Source organism: Nymphaea colorata, chromosome 2 (genome assembly GCF_008831285.2).
Source record: "Nymphaea colorata isolate Beijing-Zhang1983 chromosome 2, ASM883128v2, whole genome shotgun sequence".
Classification (NCBI taxonomy): Eukaryota; Viridiplantae; Streptophyta; class Magnoliopsida; order Nymphaeales; family Nymphaeaceae; genus Nymphaea; species Nymphaea colorata.
In genome coordinates, this window is record NC_045139.1 from 23,239,959 (window position 1) to 23,259,818 (window position 19,860).

A 19,860-nucleotide genomic window follows, 5' to 3' on the forward strand; every position below is an offset into this window, starting at 1 on the left:
ATCAGCGGTGTCATTTCAACAGTTCATGGCGATGCAGCCGCCTATCTTTATAGGAGGGTGCAGTCACGATAAGGCAAAGCAATGGATTGAGGAAGTTGAACGCATCTTTGTGCTTCTGAAAATGCCAGAGGAAGACAAAGTGAACTATGGCACTTAGCTGCTAAAAGGTGATGCCATGGACTGGTGGCAATCAATTCGTGAGATCCAGTATGCCGGCCAATTGTCAATCTCCTGGAAACAGTTTAGAGATTCCTTTTTCCACACTACTTTCCAGTGCATGCTAGGGACAAGAAATTGCAAGAGTTTCTTGATCTGCAGCAAAATCAAATGAGCTTGGAGGAATATATTACAAGATATCGACACTTGGAGGTGTATTGCCCACACCTCTATACTACAGATGGGGCCAAAGCAGGCAAGTTTGTGCGCGGTCTGCGGGATGGACTGCGAAGCAAAGTTTTGACGAGCAGACCTCGTGACTTGGACAAGCCGGTCACCATGGCAAGATGCATAGAAGAAATTGGGTAAGGACACAGAAGGACCACCATAAGAAGGCAGGCCAGCACTCACACACCCGCAGGTCAAACGCCAACACTCTGCAGACAGGACAAGGCCTTATGAGAGGCGGGATGACCGAACTTTCAAACGGAACCAGCCAACCCGCAGTGAGAACACATAGGGGTCAGTGGCCATTCCGACTTCTCAGAGGTGCCCTACTTGTTCTAGTGTGCACCCCGGGAAGCCGTGCTATCGGGAGATTGGAGCTTGCTTACACTATGGAAGGATGGGGCACTTCATCAAAGACTGCCCCTTAAATAAAGAAAGAGAGTTGAAGAAGCCTGAGGCCGGTCCTTCTAGCACACGACAGACGACTGGACGTGTCTATGCTACTACTGTGGAGGAACTTTAGGCACACAACCTTGTTGAAGGTACTTTACTTGTTGGTTCTCATATTGCTAGAGTATTGTTTGATGCAGGGGCGACTCATTCTTTTATATCTAGTCGATTTGCTAGATATGAGATAATTATAAAAGCATGAAAGCATAAACATAGAGATGCTAGGGCTTTTTAAACGATGTACAACGTTAATAGGAGACAAGTGATGATGGAACATATTCATAGAAATTTTGAGTTGGACATGCCTGAATTGGACAAACATTTGTGGAGTTGGAAGTACCTCTAGAAGATTCCACATTATCATTAGGACGGGGTCCACAAAATCGTGTGACCTCGAGCGGTTGGCACTTGAACGTAATGGATTCCTTGTAGCCTGAGCAATTCAAACAAATGCAATCCAATAAGACATTGTATTAAGACATTGTATGTTAAATGTGAAATTTAACTAAATGAAGAACAAGAAAATTGGTCCTACAAATTGAAAATTAAACACAATGTAATCAAAAGGTTCTTACTTAATGGCCCTACCAAACTGAGGACTTCTATGAAGAAATCATAACAATCATGCAGGAAGAAGCAAGGACATCATTTGTTCAAATTTCTCATGCATAGACAAGCAAGATAAAGCTCAATTTCTTGATAACACCCCTTAGTCACTAATAGCATAATGATTCATAACACCCATGCATAGACAAGCAACAAAAAGCTCAAATTTTTTTATAACAGTCCCTCAGCCACTGATAATGAAACAATTCAACACGGTATTGAGTCGCATCACTAGATTGGACAAATCATAACTCGCAGCTAAATCACCCCAAAACCATAAACTAAGTTGAAGTTAAAACTTTTGTCTAGAGATGTAGACATGAAATCAGTGGAAAAAAGAGAGCTGCATGTGATTGCTAGATAAGCTAAGCTTCTCCGAGTACGTTGAATCTCCTTTCCATGGTTTCCAAGAAGTGAACAAGTAAATCTATATGTTTCTTTGTGTGTGCTTCTTAGGAGTGCACTTTAGTTGGACAATCAGATCTTGTACTAGGTAAACAGCCAAATTATCAAACTCTCCTAACTGCAGTAATTTTTCTTACAAGTATATCTTCTAAAGCGTTAGAAAAATCACATTTGTGTATCTCAAAATGGCTTAAGATTGTTGCAATTTTGATCCTCAGTAGAAAAGCAATTTACCCATGGATAGCAAAAAAAGGGGCAGGAGAGATGACTATTCAAAGCTATACCACAGACATAAGACCAACTAGATAAACAGTATTTACCAATTTTCCTTCTTTCTTTGACATTTTTTTCTGAAAGTAATTCAACTGATAAAATTTAATCTGACCACGAAGAAACAAAAATAACTTTCTAGTTATGTCAGTTACTAATATTGAAGAAGACTGATCTACATTAACTCATGATACGTGTCATGTCAAGAATAATGTTGTGATCACTGATCATCACCATGCAATACTCATCAGTAGCATCATTCTATTTCTACCAATGGAGACAAAAGGCATAGGGGAAACCTAGGTAAGTCACCTACTCAGATGAAAGGGAAAAGGAAAACCAAAAAGGACAAACTGATTTTTTTTTTGTCAAAGAAATGCACAGTTACAAGATAACTACGTTCATTTGTGTTTATCAGGTCTTCATGTTGTTGTTAAAATTGTAAATGAATGCATTACATGGATTTATGGCCATGCAAAATTGTGCACCATATACATGGCTATGTACAGTTCACAAAATATGGGGACTGAGTAATTACAAAGAGCACAGAGCTTGTCTATGAGCCACCTGAAAGACTTGATTGATTATTCACAAGGTGTTAAGTTAGTTTTGCAAGAAAGTGAACGACAACTTATATTTTGACAAAGCAATTTCTCATGGCACCTGATGAGCCATCAATCACATTCATCAGATGGTCCATGAAAAGTCCACATATTCCATAAACTATATCTATATGTGTAAGAAATGGATTCAACCGGTCTCGTTTTCAAAGTGCTTTTTTCATCCCCCCCCCTTCCCAAAAAAACCTTTTTGTTCTCACTTTGGAGGATCATAAGGTAGTCCTATGATGAAACTGGTTTAACTTGTTTTCCATACAATATATATATATATATATATATATATATATATATATATAAAAGAGTTCCATGCTGCCATTTGTCAAATATTGCTCCTAAAAAATTAATTTTAGCCATCTGACAACCAGCATAGAAATCTCTTGTGTACACATAGTTGAAACCATTGGATGCTATCAATTGAGAAGCCCTTGTCAATTGCCAATTGGAGAGAGAGAGAGAGAGAGAGAAGTAGGGGGAGGGGGGTTAAGACCAAACTACATTAGCCTCAAGTCCAGCCACTCTCAACCCAAATCAACACACGTTGGCACCATCGTGAGTGAAGGATGTCATCTACGCCGTGGTGTGTATAAAATTTTTGTGCACAAATTTAGTCATGAAGAAAGATGCCCTTGATCAATAGAAAAAAGAAAACTTTTGGAGGGACCAAAAAAAAACTGTAAAAGATTTTAAGATTTGATAAAATTGAAGTGTGTTAGGTTGTATATGCATATCATTATGACCGATATACTCAAAAAGAGTATGAATTTCGCTTATGACATTATCTCATGCCACAATAGTTATCTTATATGCATTATCTCATATGTATGTTGTTATCTCATATCAACCTTTGTAATTGTTATTATCATTGTAGGTATGAAATAATGACATGAGTATGAATAATGTGTATGAGATTGCGACATGAGTATGATAATGGTAAGAGTATGAGATAACGAGTATAAAACGTTACAATGATGTGCCTTTTTTTATTTTTAGTACCTTTCTAAGTGGAAGGTGGAAATTTCAAGTTCTTGTTGTCCATCAATGAAAGAGGAAAATTGAGAAAAATCCTGGATATGAGAAGTGAAGAAAAATCCTATGAAGTTGAGAAAGTCACAACTAGGAATGCTATTGACTCTGGCGATCAAGCGTATGCAAGGATTTAGCAGGATAATGTCTTGAGAGAGAAGCCAAAATGTTCTGTAAGATCTTGGCAGGTAGTAAAATGAAAGTTGAGAGATGGGCTTGGGGCTTGTGTAGTTGTTCCTCTGAGTCAGTAATCCAGAGTACCGGGTAGGCATAAAAGTGATTTACGTCTATTTCGTGAAGATAATGACTTACGAACTTTTGGCTCGTTGAAAACCCGTAAGGTGAAGCGGGTTGGACAGGTGACAAAGCTACACATAACCACTAAAGCGGTGGAGCTTCGTAGTAGCCTTTGGAGTGGTGAGGTACTCCCTCAAAGGTGAACGTCAGCCTAAAAAAAATATCAAACACAGGAAAAAAAATCAAAAGGCAAAAAGCCGAATGCAAAAGAAAAAAAAAAGAAAAAAAAAGTAAAACAAAGCAAAAGTTATCTGCCAAGAGATGAATGACATGAAGGCTGAACTCGCAAGAATTGAATATGACAATCTTTCGTGGATGTATGATTTTGGGGTCAATATCTGCTCCTTTTTTTTGTTATCTAGGAGGATTCCTTTATGTTCATATTCTGGAAATTGAAAGACATTCTCTCTAAAGATTCGACAACATTGATGCGAAATAAAACCTAATGCTTGTATGGTACTATACGTAAATTAAGGTTATATTATTTGCACAACACGAGCACTCAAGCTTATGAGTTGAATTGATCATTTTTGAACTATTTCAAAATTCAAAGTAAAAACTTGACGTCTCTCATATGTTTCCAGTCTTCCTAAGAATAGGAGGAACTAACCACTCCCCCTTTGGTCTGGAAAATGTTTGTCCATTTCATTACCAAATTGCTAGTCCTTACATGAAATAGATAAAACCCCTTAAACCTAGTCCAACCATGTTGAGCGTGATGAATTATCCATCATTTCCTTTTGTCTTCGGAGAGGTAGACCATTTGGGACAAGTAATTAAAGTTGATTCATTATTCCATCTTAATTGCATAATCCAAACTTAGGGTATTTCTTTTCAAAAGCACTAGGTGATATTTTTCAAAAGTTCTATCGAAGCTGCATACTTGTATGTTCTTGGCTTCACCTAATCTTGTTTTTGTGAGTTGTATAAATTTCATCTATTTCATCTTTATTTTTAGTTTCATTCTAGTTGTAGTTAATATCTTTTATGTAGTAGTATAGTTATGTAATAAGAGGATCAGCTGAGGCCTTCAGCCCTCCGAATTCTTAAGTGTTTCAATACTTCTTTAGAAATGGTTTATGCCCCTTCTCTTTTTCCCACCTTAATAATTTCTGTCTCCATCCATGTCCGTCACCATGCATTTTTATGTCATCAATCTAGGGCTTGAATTTTTTTTTATTCCTCTAGCACTTGGGTGGTCCCTTTATTTTAATTTACATGTGACTGGACATGATCCTAAATTGTCCGCTGGTTGTCTTTTATTTTCAAGAGGCCTCTACTTGGTGGAGGCTTGGTTTCTCGTTTTGCATTTGAGAGTGACTACATAAATTTTGTATGAGGTGAATGGTTCCAACTTGGTGTATTTAGACAATGCAGCTACATCTCAAAAGCCATATGTTGTTTCGGATGTTCTTTGTGATTATGTGAGGCCTACAGCTCAAATGTTCACCACGATATTCATTATACTACACCTCTTGGAGTGTTATCGCCACCAATTGTTATCTCTATAATTGCTGCCATTGTAGACGCACTTCAAGACCCTGTCGTTTATCTCAAACTAGCGGTTGAGCGAGGAATTTTTCATGAGAGGGGGCGAATTATACTTTCAAAATTTTAACAGGATCCGGAAAATAATTTTTCAAAATCTTTATGTAGGACAACTGAAATTCTTAAAAATTTACATGCAAATTAAAAAAAAAATCTTTTTGAGATGGAGGTAAAGGCCCATGCCGCACACTTGAGAATAAATAATGTAATTAAAAAAACAAAAACAAAAAAAGCCGTAAGGGATTGCATACCTAGTCAGTTTGATATTGGGTGATTGATGCATTTCCCATCCAAGTCCTTTAGGCACCTTAATTCTCTTATTCTCGTATTTGTAATTTATGCTTGATTTTTAATCTATTTTATTTCAAAGTGCCACAATGGGAAAGTACCACTTTCAGCTTGAGTGCTGCGTCAGGGAAAATCCCTTAAACGCGATCAATAGGATATGAAAATAGGAAGGAAACACAAGGCAAGGGAATAATGGTAACCAAAGGCTACCAAACGCATAGAACTCATTGAAAAACATGGTACTTTAAATATGTTCTTATATATATATATATATATATATATATACACTCTCTCTCTCTCTCTCTCTCTCTCTCTCTCTCTCTCTATATATATATATATATATATATATATATATATATATATACACACAGACACACATTCTCTCTCTCTTTCTCTCTCTCTATTTTATACATATATATATATATGTGTGTGTGTGTGTGTGTGCTGTAGATATATATAGAGGGGGTGTGTGTGACTGTGTGTACATATGTATGCATGTATGCATATACATTCATGTATGTACCTGTTTTATCTATGATAAACAGTCTCGCCTAGACAGGTGTTAGGTGCAGAAAGAGATGCAGTCAACATGTCTGATGCCCTCAGCAGTACCGGGCCATTTTTGTCCAAATATGGACGCATACCTAGCTCACTTCAACATCGAATCAGGTGCAGTCATCCCGTATCAAGGAGTAAAATCATCCACTTTTAATACGGTTAGAGTTCGATCGAACCCCATATCAACTGGTCAACTATTACTGGTTGCCACAGTCGCCTCCCTAGTCCTGAAATCTCCAGTTCATTATTCATGTGATCTCCAGCAACATGCTTCAGTCTCTAAGTGGCAAACCACCAAACTCCAACATTGTGTTTCCCTCTCCAACCGGCAAACCTACGTTCTCTGGTGAACTGTCTGTTGTTTGGTACCTGTTTTCATCTCACTTGTTTCCTTTCTTCATCTTGTTTCCATTTGATAGCATGTTTTTCTTTCACTGTGCTTTGTTGCTTATATTTTGGAGTCTTTTCTGTGTTTGGTACCTCACTCACTTTTGGTTAAGACTGCATTTTCTCTACAGATCCTACACTCGTTATGAGAGACTGTTTATACAGCTATAAACTTATAACAATAAAACTGTTATATATATTAGATGCTGTTTAGCCTGTTTTACTGCATATGGTTTCTGTTTCTGTGATCTGTGGACTGTTTTGCTGCATAGTGCATCATTTGCTGTTTCTCCTATTCTGTTAATGTTGCATGAGTGCATGAAGTAGCTGCCTATCTTACATATGTATATGTTCCTTACATATATGCTGTTATATACACATAGTACATGCTGTTTTGTTGGAATAGTGCATACTTATCTAGTTATTATATTAGAATCATTAGAATGATATCTTTTTATATTGTTAACTGATCGAATTATCTTTTATGAGACCTTTTGTATGCTTTGAAGGGCCTTGTTCATGTGTATTAGTTCACATCATAACCACAAATATTGTTCCTAGATTTTTATTGGCAAGGCTTTTCTCGGGTATTTTTTGCAAAGTACTTTTTTGGGAAATTCTTAGGGCAATCTCGACAGTTTTTTAAAAAAATAACAATAAAATAGGTAACAATAAAATAAATGACAACCTCAGAAGAAGACATAAAAACTATCTAAATAAAATGATATAAACTATGCTGCTTTTGTGATGATAGAAGAATGATGATAAAATGTAATTTGTGATCATAGAAATGGTCCTCACTTTGCACAAAAGTGGAAAAAACAATGAAACCAAATAAATAAGAAAAAAACAACCAGGCTTGCTCCCAGCAACGTTGCACACCGGTTGCTTACTTGCATCTCACGTTTGAAATGAAAATACTTGCTTCTCACGTTTCAAATGAAAATAAAGTGAAAGCCAGGGCTTAAAGCCCTAAAAACATGTTAATTACCTGTTTTCCCATTTAAAAAAAGTACATGCCAAAAAATGCCCCTTCAGCTCTCCTTTTAACATTGGTTGTCCTTTAAAAAAAGCATCCACGTGCTTGATATAAGTATTAGAACATTTTTATAATATAGAGAATGCCCTCATTTCACCAAATGAAAAAATACACAAAAAAGAATGATAAAAATGTGATAAAAACACAATCGTTTTACCAAAATAGCACATCCTTTTCACACTTTTATCATTTTTTGTAAAAGCTCATAAATGTTTGAAATGTTGTGATACTTGTGGCTATGATTCATATGATATTTTGAGCTTTAATGGCTCTTATTTTATATTTTGGTATTTTTACATCATATTGACCCATAAAGGCTTGTTATCCTTGTGCACACCAAGTGAAAATTCATAGAAGTTTTGGAGTTTTTGTTGCACAAGAAAGTCCTCAAGAAAGTCTTCTACTAAGGTAGCATTTTCACTTCAACATCTGAAAAATGTGATGTCGCTGCCCACTGAATTCAAGCTCATAGATTAGATAATTGCCACATCCAGCCAGAACGCTTGAAACCCATATCAAGGGATAAAGCACTATTGTTTAATGAATGCCCAAGCTCACAAAACAGACATATGAATAGGGAAAGTAACAGGGTGAAGAAATCTAATAATACTAGGATTAGGAACACGCAGGAGCTGGCTCACTTCCAACATAAATTTAAGCAGAAGAAACCCATGAAGAAGATTTTTGTGTTTGGAGTGTTGTTGATAGTCATTTTTATCATTTTGTCATGTTTTGAACCTTTATTTGTATCCAAGATCCACATCATATGTAAGTAGATCTAGAACTACCTTAGTCTTGATTCTCGAACCTCTTGCATGGACCAAGATCCAAGATCCATCCCTTTCCCCATTTAAAGGGATGTGGGCCTCATTTTGTAAACAGAGTTGATGATGAAATGATATTCTAAGTTGTTTTCTTAGTATTTCCTGCTGAGTTTTGGTTATTTTGCTTAATCCAGAATTAGTTTTAATAGGTTCAGAGCTTAGTCGTTACAAACCTGCAGGATAAGGAACTGAAAATCCTAAGCGATTTACAAAAGAATGCTACAGAACTAGGAAACAGGAATAGATGCATCTCTAGCTGAAAGACCTAGACCTAGTAACCCTGATCAATGTCCTGTCTATGATATATAGTAGAGAAGTATAATCATCTTACAACCCCTTGCTCATTATTTGTCTTGCTTTTGCATTATTTTATTATCTCTTATCCATGTCGTAAATTCCTAATATCACATATACTAGAGAAGGATACGATGAGATAAAAAGCTTGGCTTATTTCACTGTGTTGCTAATGTAGGTTTCAGTGAACTTAGCAATATGCATGAAAAGAGACATCTGAGGGCAAATCACAGCTATCTTGATGCTAGAAAATATGCAATATACAAAACTGAAATAGCATGATGTAAAAAAGACATCAAGTAAGCTTTTGGTAGTCCTTGAAAGTAAAAAAGATGCAATATAGAAAATTGAAATAGCATGATATAGAAAAAAACATCAAGTAAGCTTTTGGCAGTGCTTGAAAGTAACAGTGCTCGTGATAAAGTATATCCAAGATTCGCCACACTGAAGGGTATGACAAAGAATTTATCCTTTTAGAGATGCTGGTGCAGAAGCAGATAATATATACAGACAATATCACATCAATTGCAACCTAACAACGGATAAAACAATATTATACACCATACTAAAATGCATAACATTAATTAGAAATTACCCGTTGTTTTTTCTTGAATTCCTCCCAAGTTATTGTATGAGAAGTATTAAGGCTTGCCAGGCGAGCAGCATGCCACTCTGGTGAATGAAATGAACCATCCATCTGCGACTGTCCTCATTAGCAAAATTCCAAAGAAACAGACCAAAAAAAAGAATGTAACAGAACAGGATAAAGAAAAGATAGACAGCAAATAGGCAAATTAGAGGAAAAAATACACAATCTAAAACTTTCTACACAAAAGACAAAAATAGCTGAGAATTCATAATGGATTGACTGGATAGGACTATCAGTGTTAGTAGCCATGGTTTATATCAGTGTCTATTGGCCCTTATAAAAAGTTGAATGTTTCTGCATGAACCTCGATTGTTATTACTTGTTGAACAGCCAAAGGCTTGGCTTAGCATGGATATACAAGGTGAAGTCGTAGCAATAACCACTTGCAGAAGGTGAGGATCAATCCTAACTGAGGTCAGCTGGTAGAAATTTTACATGCAATTAAGTTTCAGAAAGCTATAACTGCTCAGCAATTTAAATCAATTAGAACGAAAGGGCTCTTGTTAAGAAGGGTTAATCATATATCACAAGCTTGAAAATGAATGTAAGGCACCTTGAGACACGATCTGAAAAAAGGGAACTCGTAACAGATCAAAATGATATTAGGTTGAAAGGAGATCATAGGTACAGGCTCAGATGACCTTGAGTCCAGCCATGCTCGAGTATTGAATGACTCCAAATGTTTTAAGACCCATATGGAAAGCAGGTGGCACAAAGGCACAAGTTTTCTCATCATTTTAAATACAAAGCCACCATGGCTCATCCGACCCAGTATTACTAGGGATGCAGGGCAATTCCAAGATGTTTCCTAGGTGGTTTGCCTAACACATGCAATTGGTTTAGGATCTAAATCTTGTTTCAGTCAGATTATAAGCTCTCTCAATGCAGGATCACACGAGCTAGTGTTTAAGGGTCTGCAAAGACCCTCAGAGTAACAAGTAAAGGAAAGATCATGAAGACTATAAGTGTTTAAGCTATAGAAATTTGCATGGGCCTTGACTGCAGAGGGTTGAAAGAGAATGTACGCATTGCATCATGACATACTATCGGCCTATAAGCAACCAAAAGAATATGTTTTCTAATAACATTAAAGAAAAGAACAAAATGAAGAATGCTAAGCATGGTAGTGTTCAAAAATAAGGAACTTTCACGAGCATCCACAAATAGGATGTCAAAGGTAAGGAACTCGCCAGAGATGATGACCAAAATTGTTCTTTACTTGTATGTCTTAGTAATTGTATATAAGTCATTTATTTCTACATGTCACAATCGACGAATCAATATGACAACAGCGGGCTTATGGCAAGTGCATATCTTCTTCAATTGGGCCTACTTTTTTGTCCACTGGAACGATTATGGCCAAAAATATACTTTGTTGATGGTGTTAATTTTGAACTTTATAGGTTGAAGAAGTGCCTTAATAATTTAGTTTGTAAACTGCCTGCACTTCTGATCCATGGTTATTTGGTTGTTTTTTTTAACTAAATACAAAATTCAAAAGCATGGTATGCTACACTAGTACAGCTTCCCTAGCATCATATATCGTAATACCACACTGGGTATGGCCTCGTGGATCTAAGAATATGCTGCCATGGAACCTTAAAAAGTGTTTAACTTTCTCCCACTGCAAACTTAAAAGTAAACATTCTACAAAATCGATGAGCTTGAGCCCTTAACCTACCATTTGGATCATAACTAACTACGCACCCTAGAGACCAGCATGCACGATCATCTGTCTCTCCAGGAAATCAATCATCAGTCTGCCGAACGTAGTCCATTTCACCTGCAGGGTGATCTCTCACCTTTTTTTACTTTATCAACATCCATTAAAATTATACTGTATCTATCCCACCAAGTACTTCCAATCGGAAAGCATCGTCCTTATAGGAGATCCTACAAACAAATTGGAAGGATCCACACGCATGGAAACAAATAGTGTAGTAATTGTTCACCTTCAATTCTTGCTGCAACGGCTCCATCTAGAGACTATCCAAGAAAGGAATCTTCAACACATTATCTTAAATGATGGCAATGGACCAACTAAATGGTGAATGTGGTCAGGTTGCGTTCTCGCAGTTGCCCACAATCTCTAGCACTTGGTTTTCCAATTCCAACTATCCCACGATATAAACGCCATAAACGAGCTCGGTGGTTCAGCCCAAAATAACATAAATACCACGACGTTCGATCGATTTAACATGGATAATTAAACAAACCGACGTCTCAGAAAGGTAGAGAGAGTTGAGGTATGAAAAGGGACGAACCATTCCGTCTTCGATGTTTTCGGGCGCTCCTGAGGTCGAACTCATCCTCGCTCTCTGCATCGCCTTGTACGCTTGATTCTTCCCCATCTCTACACTCATAGATAGAGAGAGAGAAATTGCTGCGAGGACACCACCTAAAAGGAACGACCCTCGGACGCAAACACAGAAGAGGGGAAACAAGACCTAAAAGGAACGACCCTCGCTCTCCTGCTGGGTTTCAAGACGGTCGATCAGCAGAAGACACGCCACACGCGTGGCCGCGGTCGGAAGAGGCGCCCCAGTATTATCATATTTACAGAAATCCTCATAACGTTTGAGGTACTTCAATCCATGGCGTACTTCAGATTCGAAGATACACCATTTGGCACAAAAAAAATGCTTTGAACACTCCCACAAGCTCTAAAAAAAAAAGAAAAGGACAACTTCTAAACAGATATATATATATATATATATATATGCAATTGTATTGTTCATTTTAGAATCGTTTTTTTATTAAAAAATAAGAAAATCAATCAATTTTTGTCTATTTATATGTCGACTCTACGTGTGGCAACACAGGCTTATTTGGTATGTTTGGGTCCCTTTGGGGATGTCAACAGGTCGAACTTAGGCTAGATATTTAATTGAATTATTTCAAAGAAGTAAAATATAAAATAAATTAACATCCTATTTGGCATCGAAATGACCCCCTGAGATAAAAAACCGATATCTGATTGGGTTTTGGATCCGTATTAAATAATTATCTATTGAGGTTCAGGTTCAAATTCAAAGCTAGTCTCAAAATAAATAATTTATATTCAATAACTATGCATTTTGAAGTCAGTTTTTTATATTCAGATTTGGCTGTGCATCTAAAATTCAAATCCAGATTTAGCTGTAAACCTAAAAGTCACATTTAGATCAAATTCAGATTCTGATATATGGGACATCAGTTTCTTCATTTGCATTTAAAACTGAATTTGAAATTTAATATATAAACATATAATATAACAAATTGGGTCATTGATCGATTGCTCGCAGAGACTTTTTTTTTCATCTAGAAGAGAGGTGCAACCTATTCGGCCCCATTAACTGTCCAAGTTAATCCGAATGATCTAAATAAGTGACATAGAAACCACCACATGAGAATAAAAAACTAAGCAACTATTATTTCTCACGGGCTGCATTCATTTTTTAAAGGATTGAGTGTTTTTTCATGAACTTTCTTAGTGTAATGGCAAGTCCATGGGTTGATAAAATTTGATTACTCCCCTCTTACTAGATCTATTAATTAGTAGGGTAAAAAGGAACGGATCTGAATGAACCCTGATACGGATTTGTACTCATTTAAGTGACCAAATCCACATATGAATCTGAAGCCCGATAAAAATTCGATTAATTTATACTTAAATCAAGTTCAGATCCTACCTTGTTGATTCCAAAATCAGTTTCAACATTTCACAAGTCCAGATCAGAATGTAAATGATATTAAGCAAGATTTGATTGAGTAGAACCTGGTAAATGGTAGATGAATCCCTGGGCAGACAGTATGAAACTGTTTGTTTTCCTTTTGGGCGCCATACTACCAGCGAACTCTCGCCTAAAAGCTTTTCGCCCACCTGTACCAGAATTTCTAAAATATGTTCAAGAAATATAAGAAAGCAATTTTTTAGTTATCATCTATAATTAAATATGGGTGTTTACATACGTCTTATATTGTTCTCCTTTAATATCTAATTCTCCACACAACTAAGAGCTGATAATTAAACTCACAATCTAGTAAATCAAGAAAGCCAGACTAAAGTATAGCAAACCGAGATAAGCTGGCATAATAGATAAAAAACTTATTTCACTCGAGATCACTCGGTTATGTCAAAACAAAGTTTAGCTTCATCCCAAGGACCATTTATCTCAAATTTGTATTCCTGTATCCTGATAATTCAGTAAGGACATACAACAGTAATGAACAATAATAGGGCTAGAAATAGAGCAAACAAGGAATGGTGAAGGGGAAAAAGAATGGCCAAAGTTGCACAGGTCAAGAGGAGAGAAAAACACAAGTGCACCTTGGTGGAGTACTTTTTGATGCAGTACATCACTAGTGGAGAAAAAAGAAAGATATGTAAAGAAAAAAGCATGATGGAGAACACATGATACCTTGAAGGAAGGCAGGAAGCAATAAGAACGGACGCCACAATGGACGCATTCAGGGAGATATTGCTGGTTAGTGTTGGATTCTTCAAGGCTCCAGGTGGCCTGATGGTTGAGCCAGAATAATCATGCAAAAAGAGATGAATAACAAGCAGGAAAACTGTTAGTGCCCAAATGGAGTCTGAACTGATGGATCTTGTGAGGGTGCAATAAAGTGGGGCTAGTACATACAAGCCACTAATGAAGTAAGCAATGTTATGAAGGTAATGAAAAAGAAGGGAAATAGAAAGTTTCGTTTTCGTTAAGACAAGCACCAGGAAGCCCATCCCAAGGAGAACAGCATAAAAAAGGTGGAGTGCCCTTCCATCTATTCTGGCCGACAATGTGTATGTCCAGACACAGACCACGAGAACTACAACACAAAGATACTGAGAAATGGAAACTGAGTCCAGCATCACTTTAAGCAAGTCTCTCTTTACAACATTGGCATTCATAACCATACAACACAAAGATACTGAGAGATGGAAACTGCGTCCAGCATCACTTTAAGCAAGTCTCTCTTTACAACATTGGCATTCATAACCATATCTTCAAGAAAGGATTCGTCTGTATAATTGTCCGCATACCCAGGTTGCATGCCACCATATGCCACGTTCTTCCATTTGGCTCGAGCTTGTGTATTCAAAGTTTTGTTCTCCATCAATTAAGCTACCAACAATAGTTAAAGCAACCAAGGCTACACTGGATAGATACACTTTGGGCCAAGAAGTAACCCTGAAGACTGCATCTAGGTCTTATGAGTAGCAGCACACCATCAAGATTCCGGTTCTATATAACGTAAAAATTGGCAGCCCCCATATAGTCCTTATCCACATGGCCTACCATAAATGAACATTAGGGATCAAAATTAATAAAAAGAAGTGCACACACACACTCTCGCAGTCTGTAAGACTTAAAAAGTAATCTTCAAGTAAACCTTAGTTTCTCCATGCACACATACCATAAACCATAAAAGACTACCATTTCCCAACCTAGTCGTACAAGTAAGTAAATATAACATCCAATAATTTGCTTATAGATGCAAGTGTGCTCATAGGCAGAGACTGATATAAGAAAAGGACAAGAGGTGCATATCTAATTTGCAAAGAACATAATATTTAACAATACTACAGGCACTGGGAACTTCTCTCAGAAAAAGCATTGACTTAGAAAATCAATTTCCCAAATGACAAGAGTTGCTTATGTTGATCTATGGCTTATTTTAACGTTAAGCATGGGAGAGGCACAATGACACTTTGGGTAAGGAAAAAAAGGATTGCGTCAACAAAAGTATGCAGATATACATGACTTCATAGAACATATTCGCAGTTAAACCAATCTCCATCGCATAGAAAGAAGGTCAGCAATCTCGTCTAACAAAGAGAAACGATATAGCTCATGTAAGTCAGACAATGCTTTCTAGGCAAATGCATTTCCATCAACAAAAACTGCTCAGAGCCCAGTGCATTTCATCATCCAATCCCATGAGTCATGGTCTCAAGATTCACAAACAACATAAACACAGAGGCCACACAGGCATAAAGACAGATTGATAGAGAGAAGAAACTGACAAAGGGTGTAAAGGAACTATAGAAAAAAAAAAAGAGACAAAAACCACATATCTAAAAGCGAAGATTACTTGATCTAGTAGGTCCTCAGTGAGACTGCTTATAATTTTCATCAATGATAAATCAGGTCTCAAAGATTACATGCCATCATCGAACCTTAAAATAATTGTGAAACGAAAAGAAAGAATAAAAGTATAAAACACAAATAAAATTAAGAAAAAGATAAGAGAGGTAGTTCATGATAGAAAAATATTTTCAGTTGAATGTCGCAGTACGTTATTCACTATACCTTTGGCAAAGAAGGCAGAGTGACTCAACAAATACCTGCCACTGGATATCAGCCCTTTCACCCAAAGCATGGGATGGGTTACTCTAAAACGATCAAAATGTGGCACAAGAGACCCATTAAAGGGCTTATAAAAGAGAGAGAGAGAGAGAGAGAGAAAGAGAGAACAAGAGAGCGAGAGAAAGAGAGACAGGCCACCAGCCAAAAAACCAACAAAAAATAGCCCAAAGGCCAGTGCATCAACTCAACCCCAAACTCAATAGCTATCGACAACATAAAAGCAAATGAGGAATTGAAAAGAATGAAGCCAATGTACACAAGATTCACCTGACGGACAATAAAATATCTTAAAAATCTTCCAACCATATATCTTTTAGGAGATAAGTGCCAGTTCTAATTTGTCCTCAGGAAAATGCTTGGGATGTTCATAAAATGAAAATCAGGCCACAAAGATTACTTGCCATCAGCAGACCCTCAACACCCTCCAACCACCCAAAAAAACACACATTAGGAAGAATTTTCTTTTGCATTGTATGCAGTAAATTATTCACTATACCCATGACAAACAAAGCAGAGTGACTCCACAATATCCAATATCTGGAACTGAGATTGGTAACCTGAAAAGCTAAACCACCAGAAAATGGTGGAACAGGTCACCGAATAGCTTAGAGAGAGAGAGAGATCAAGGGACCAACCGGTGGATAGGTACACCAATGGCTACAACACTCTACTAGCCACTGCTAATTACCGGTTAGACAGAGACAGGGAGATGGAGCAGGGTTAGCTCCTATAAGTCAGACAATGCTTTCAAGGCAAATGCATTTCCATCAACAAAAAAATGCTCAGAGCCCAGTGCATTTCATCATCCAACACCACGACAAACTAGATGCATTCGAAATTAAAAAAAACACACACACACAGAGAACACATTGACAGACGTGCAGGCATGTAGATGCAGTGATAGAAAGAGAAGGCATGGAAAAGATGTTAACAACTTCAAAAAAAATGAAAACAGTTCCATAAAAGTGAAGTCGTGAAGATTATGTGGTTTACTCGGTCCTCAGTGAGACTGCTTATAATTTTCATCAATGATAATCAGGTCTCAAAGATTACATGCCATCATCGAACCTTGAAATAACTGTTAAGCAAAAGAGAGTATAAGGCCAACATAAAATTAAGCAAAGGAAAAGAGAGAGAGAGAGAGAGGGTTTTCAAAGACTTTTGATGGAAAAAAGAATGTTATGATTATTCTGTTGAATGTTGCAGTACGTTATTCACTATACCTTTGACAAACAAGGCAGAGTGACTCAACAAATACCTGCCAATGGATCTCAGCCCTTGCACCCAAAGTTCAAGATGGGTTACTCGAAACCATCATAATGTGGCACAAGAGACCCATCGATTGGCTTATAAAAAAGAGAGAGAAGGATAGAGGGCCACCAGCCAAAAAACAAACAAAAAGTTACCCGCAGCTCAATGCATCAACTTGACCCTAAACTCTTCTTAGTTCTCTCTAGCTCTACCAGTTCTCGAACCTTGGACCTATCATTATACCATCATCAGGTTGTACCACAAGGCCAGGTAAGAAACATAACAAGTGAAGGAGGAACTCAAAACAAATGAAGCCTATTTACGCAGGATCCTGAAGGGCACTAAAAAGAGCTTAAAAGTTAAAAATCTTTGAAACATATATCTTGGAGGAAAGAAGTGCTGGTTTTAATTGGTCCTCAGAATGATCGCTTGTAATACTCATCTAGAGAAAATCAGATCTCAAAGATTATTAGCCATCATCGGACACTCAACACCCTCAGACCACCCAAAAATATACACACATACATTTGTAAGATTATTCACAATGCCCATGATAAACAACGTAGAGTGACCCAATGAAATCCTGCATTTGTATCTATTCCCTTATAAGGGATATTGACAAAAGAGGGTGGCTCTGGTACATCCAACAGCTCCATCCACCGGACACCACCAATTGCTAGTAAGAGAAAGGGGGGGGGAAGGGGGAGAGACAGAGAGAGAGAAAGAGAGGACTGGGCTAGTTTCTGTAAGTCAGTGCTTTCTAGGCAAACACATTTCCATCAACAAAAACTGTTCAGCGCCCAGTGCATTTCATCATCCAACCCCATGACGAACTCAATAGCTGCAGAATTCACACACAAAGGCCACATGGACAGACGTGATAGGGATAAATACAGAGGATAGAGAAAGGGTATAAACAAAGGATATTATCAACGACTTTTCCAGAAAACAACTAAAACAAAAACTACATAGCAAAAAGCAAAGGTTGCTTGATTCAGATATGATCGAGATGATAACACCAGTTGAAAATAGAATAAAACAAAAATTCCATGTTTCATTTTTCTGTTGTGTTTGGTAGCCTGGAATTTTCATCCAAGAATTAAAATTCAGCTGTTTGACGAAACAAGCATTGAAATTCTAGAATTTTTTGTTACTGCTTGATCCCACAACTTCTCATCTATGTCACCTGAGGGAACGGTGTGGTTGCAGGTGCGGGTGTGGGATGAGGCAAATCCCAAAAAAATTTCGGCGTGGGTGCAGCTATAATACTCTATAGATTAGGGCTCTTCAAATGGTATCAGGCATCAGAGGCGGATCTGGCTATGGAACTTTTGGGGGAAAGGATATAGATTAGCTGCACATGTAGGAAACTAATACATAATTCAAAAACATCTTACATGACGCTACAGCTGCCTGTAGGATGAAGAACAGTGATGAAAGCCTTCCACTCCCCTCCTCCCCTTTTTCCTCTGTGCAGGATGCCCGAGAGAAAAGGCAGATGGAGGCGATGGGGCAGAGAGAAAAGAGAAATGGGGGTTCTCGCCGTGTAACCGATAGGGGTAAAGAAAAAAAACGAAGGAGCAATGGTGTCGCTGTAGGGGAGAGCGGAGGAAGCCGCGGTGGACAGCTGAAGATGTCACGATGGAGGAGAGTGAAGCTTCCAGCATAAGAGAAGGAAGCAACTGGGGGTTTTCAGAAGAGGAACGTCACAGCGGCGGGCAACAAGAGAAAGGTAGAAGCTTCAGAGATCTTACTCTGCGCGCATTATTCCCCTCGTGGCAAACGAGCCGGACTCGGGCTGCAGGATCACCCCCATAACCATAAACTAAGTTGAAGTTAAAACGTTTGTCTACAGATGTCGACATGAAATCAGTGGAACACAGAGAGCTGCATGTGATAAGCTAAGCTTCTCCCAGTACGTTATCTTTTTAGAACCAACTAAGAAACAGGTAAACAGTATTTACCAATTTTCCTTCTTTCTTTGACATTTTTTTTTAAAGTAATTCAACAGATAAAATTTAATCTGACCACGAAGAAACAAGAATAACTTTTTAGTTATGTCAGTTACTAATATTGAAGAAGACTGATCTACATTAACTCATGATACGAGTTATGTCAAGAATAATGTTATGATCACTGATCATCACTATGCAATACTCATCAGTAGCATCATTCTATTTCTACCAATAGAGACAAAAGGCATAGGGGAGATCTAGGTAAGTCACCTACTCAGATGAAAGGAAAAAGGAAAACCAAAAAGGACAAACTGATTTTCTTTTTTTTTCAAAGAAATGCACAGTTACAAGTAAGATAACTACGTTCATTTGTGTTTATCAGGTCTTCATGTTGTTGTTAAAACGGTAAATGAATGCATTACATGAATTCATGGCTATGCAATAATGTGCACCATATACATGGCTATGTACAGTTCACAAAATATGGGGACTGAGTAATTACAAAGAGCACAGAGCTTGTCTATGAGCCAACTGAAAGACTTGATTGATTATTCATAAGGTGTTAAGTTAGTTTTGCAAGAAAGTGAATGATAACTTATATTTTGACAAAGCAATTTCTCATGGCACCTGATGAGCCATCAATCACATTCATCAGATGGTCCATG

At 37.5% G+C, this 19,860-nt stretch overlaps 1 protein-coding gene and 7 non-coding genes across 30 annotated transcripts in view; all 8 read right to left on the minus strand.

Annotated features, from left to right (window-relative positions):
• Positions 1–14,678, minus strand: part of LOC116247861 (phosphatidylinositol N-acetylglucosaminyltransferase subunit C-like) — a 92,027-nt gene extending 77,349 nt beyond the window's left edge. For 19 of the 23 annotated variants that reach the window (XR_004170924.2, XR_004170921.2, XR_007572397.1 and 16 more), the window contains exons 1-5: positions 14,351–14,678; positions 14,043–14,141; positions 13,400–13,504; positions 9,589–9,690; positions 1,175–1,267 (exon numbers count right to left, since the gene is read on the minus strand). Coding sequence is in view for 15 of the 23 variants with exons in the window: in XM_050075820.1 (XP_049931777.1) it covers positions 1,175–1,267; positions 9,589–9,690; positions 13,400–13,504; positions 14,043–14,141; positions 14,351–14,536 (585 nt within the window). In the remaining 8 variants the exon portion in view is untranslated. The other 4 variants (XM_050075823.1, XM_050075824.1, XM_050075825.1 and 1 more) reach the window with 4 other exon arrangements.
• Positions 14,679–15,477: 799 nt separating this feature from the next.
• Positions 15,478–15,555, minus strand: LOC116249377 (small nucleolar RNA snoR118). Its single transcript, XR_004171147.1, has one exon. It is a non-coding gene; the product is annotated as a small nucleolar RNA snoR118 (small nucleolar RNA).
• A 171-nt stretch (positions 15,556–15,726) lies between these two features.
• LOC116249430 (small nucleolar RNA R66) lies at positions 15,727–15,798 on the minus strand. Its single transcript, XR_004171195.1, has one exon. It is a non-coding gene; the product is annotated as a small nucleolar RNA R66 (small nucleolar RNA).
• Positions 15,799–16,329: 531 nt separating this feature from the next.
• On the minus strand, positions 16,330–16,400 carry LOC116249442 (small nucleolar RNA R66). The gene has a single exon (XR_004171206.1). It is a non-coding gene; the product is annotated as a small nucleolar RNA R66 (small nucleolar RNA).
• Positions 16,401–16,720: 320 nt separating this feature from the next.
• LOC116249383 (small nucleolar RNA snoR118) lies at positions 16,721–16,799 on the minus strand. The gene has a single exon (XR_004171153.1). It is a non-coding gene; the product is annotated as a small nucleolar RNA snoR118 (small nucleolar RNA).
• Positions 16,800–16,985: 186 nt separating this feature from the next.
• On the minus strand, positions 16,986–17,056 carry LOC116249433 (small nucleolar RNA R66). The gene has a single exon (XR_004171198.1). It is a non-coding gene; the product is annotated as a small nucleolar RNA R66 (small nucleolar RNA).
• Positions 17,057–17,652: 596 nt separating this feature from the next.
• Positions 17,653–17,724, minus strand: LOC116249353 (small nucleolar RNA R66). The gene has a single exon (XR_004171125.1). It is a non-coding gene; the product is annotated as a small nucleolar RNA R66 (small nucleolar RNA).
• Positions 17,725–17,983: 259 nt separating this feature from the next.
• On the minus strand, positions 17,984–18,061 carry LOC116249392 (small nucleolar RNA snoR118). Its single transcript, XR_004171162.1, has one exon. It is a non-coding gene; the product is annotated as a small nucleolar RNA snoR118 (small nucleolar RNA).
• Between the last annotated feature and the right edge of the window lie 1,799 nt (positions 18,062–19,860).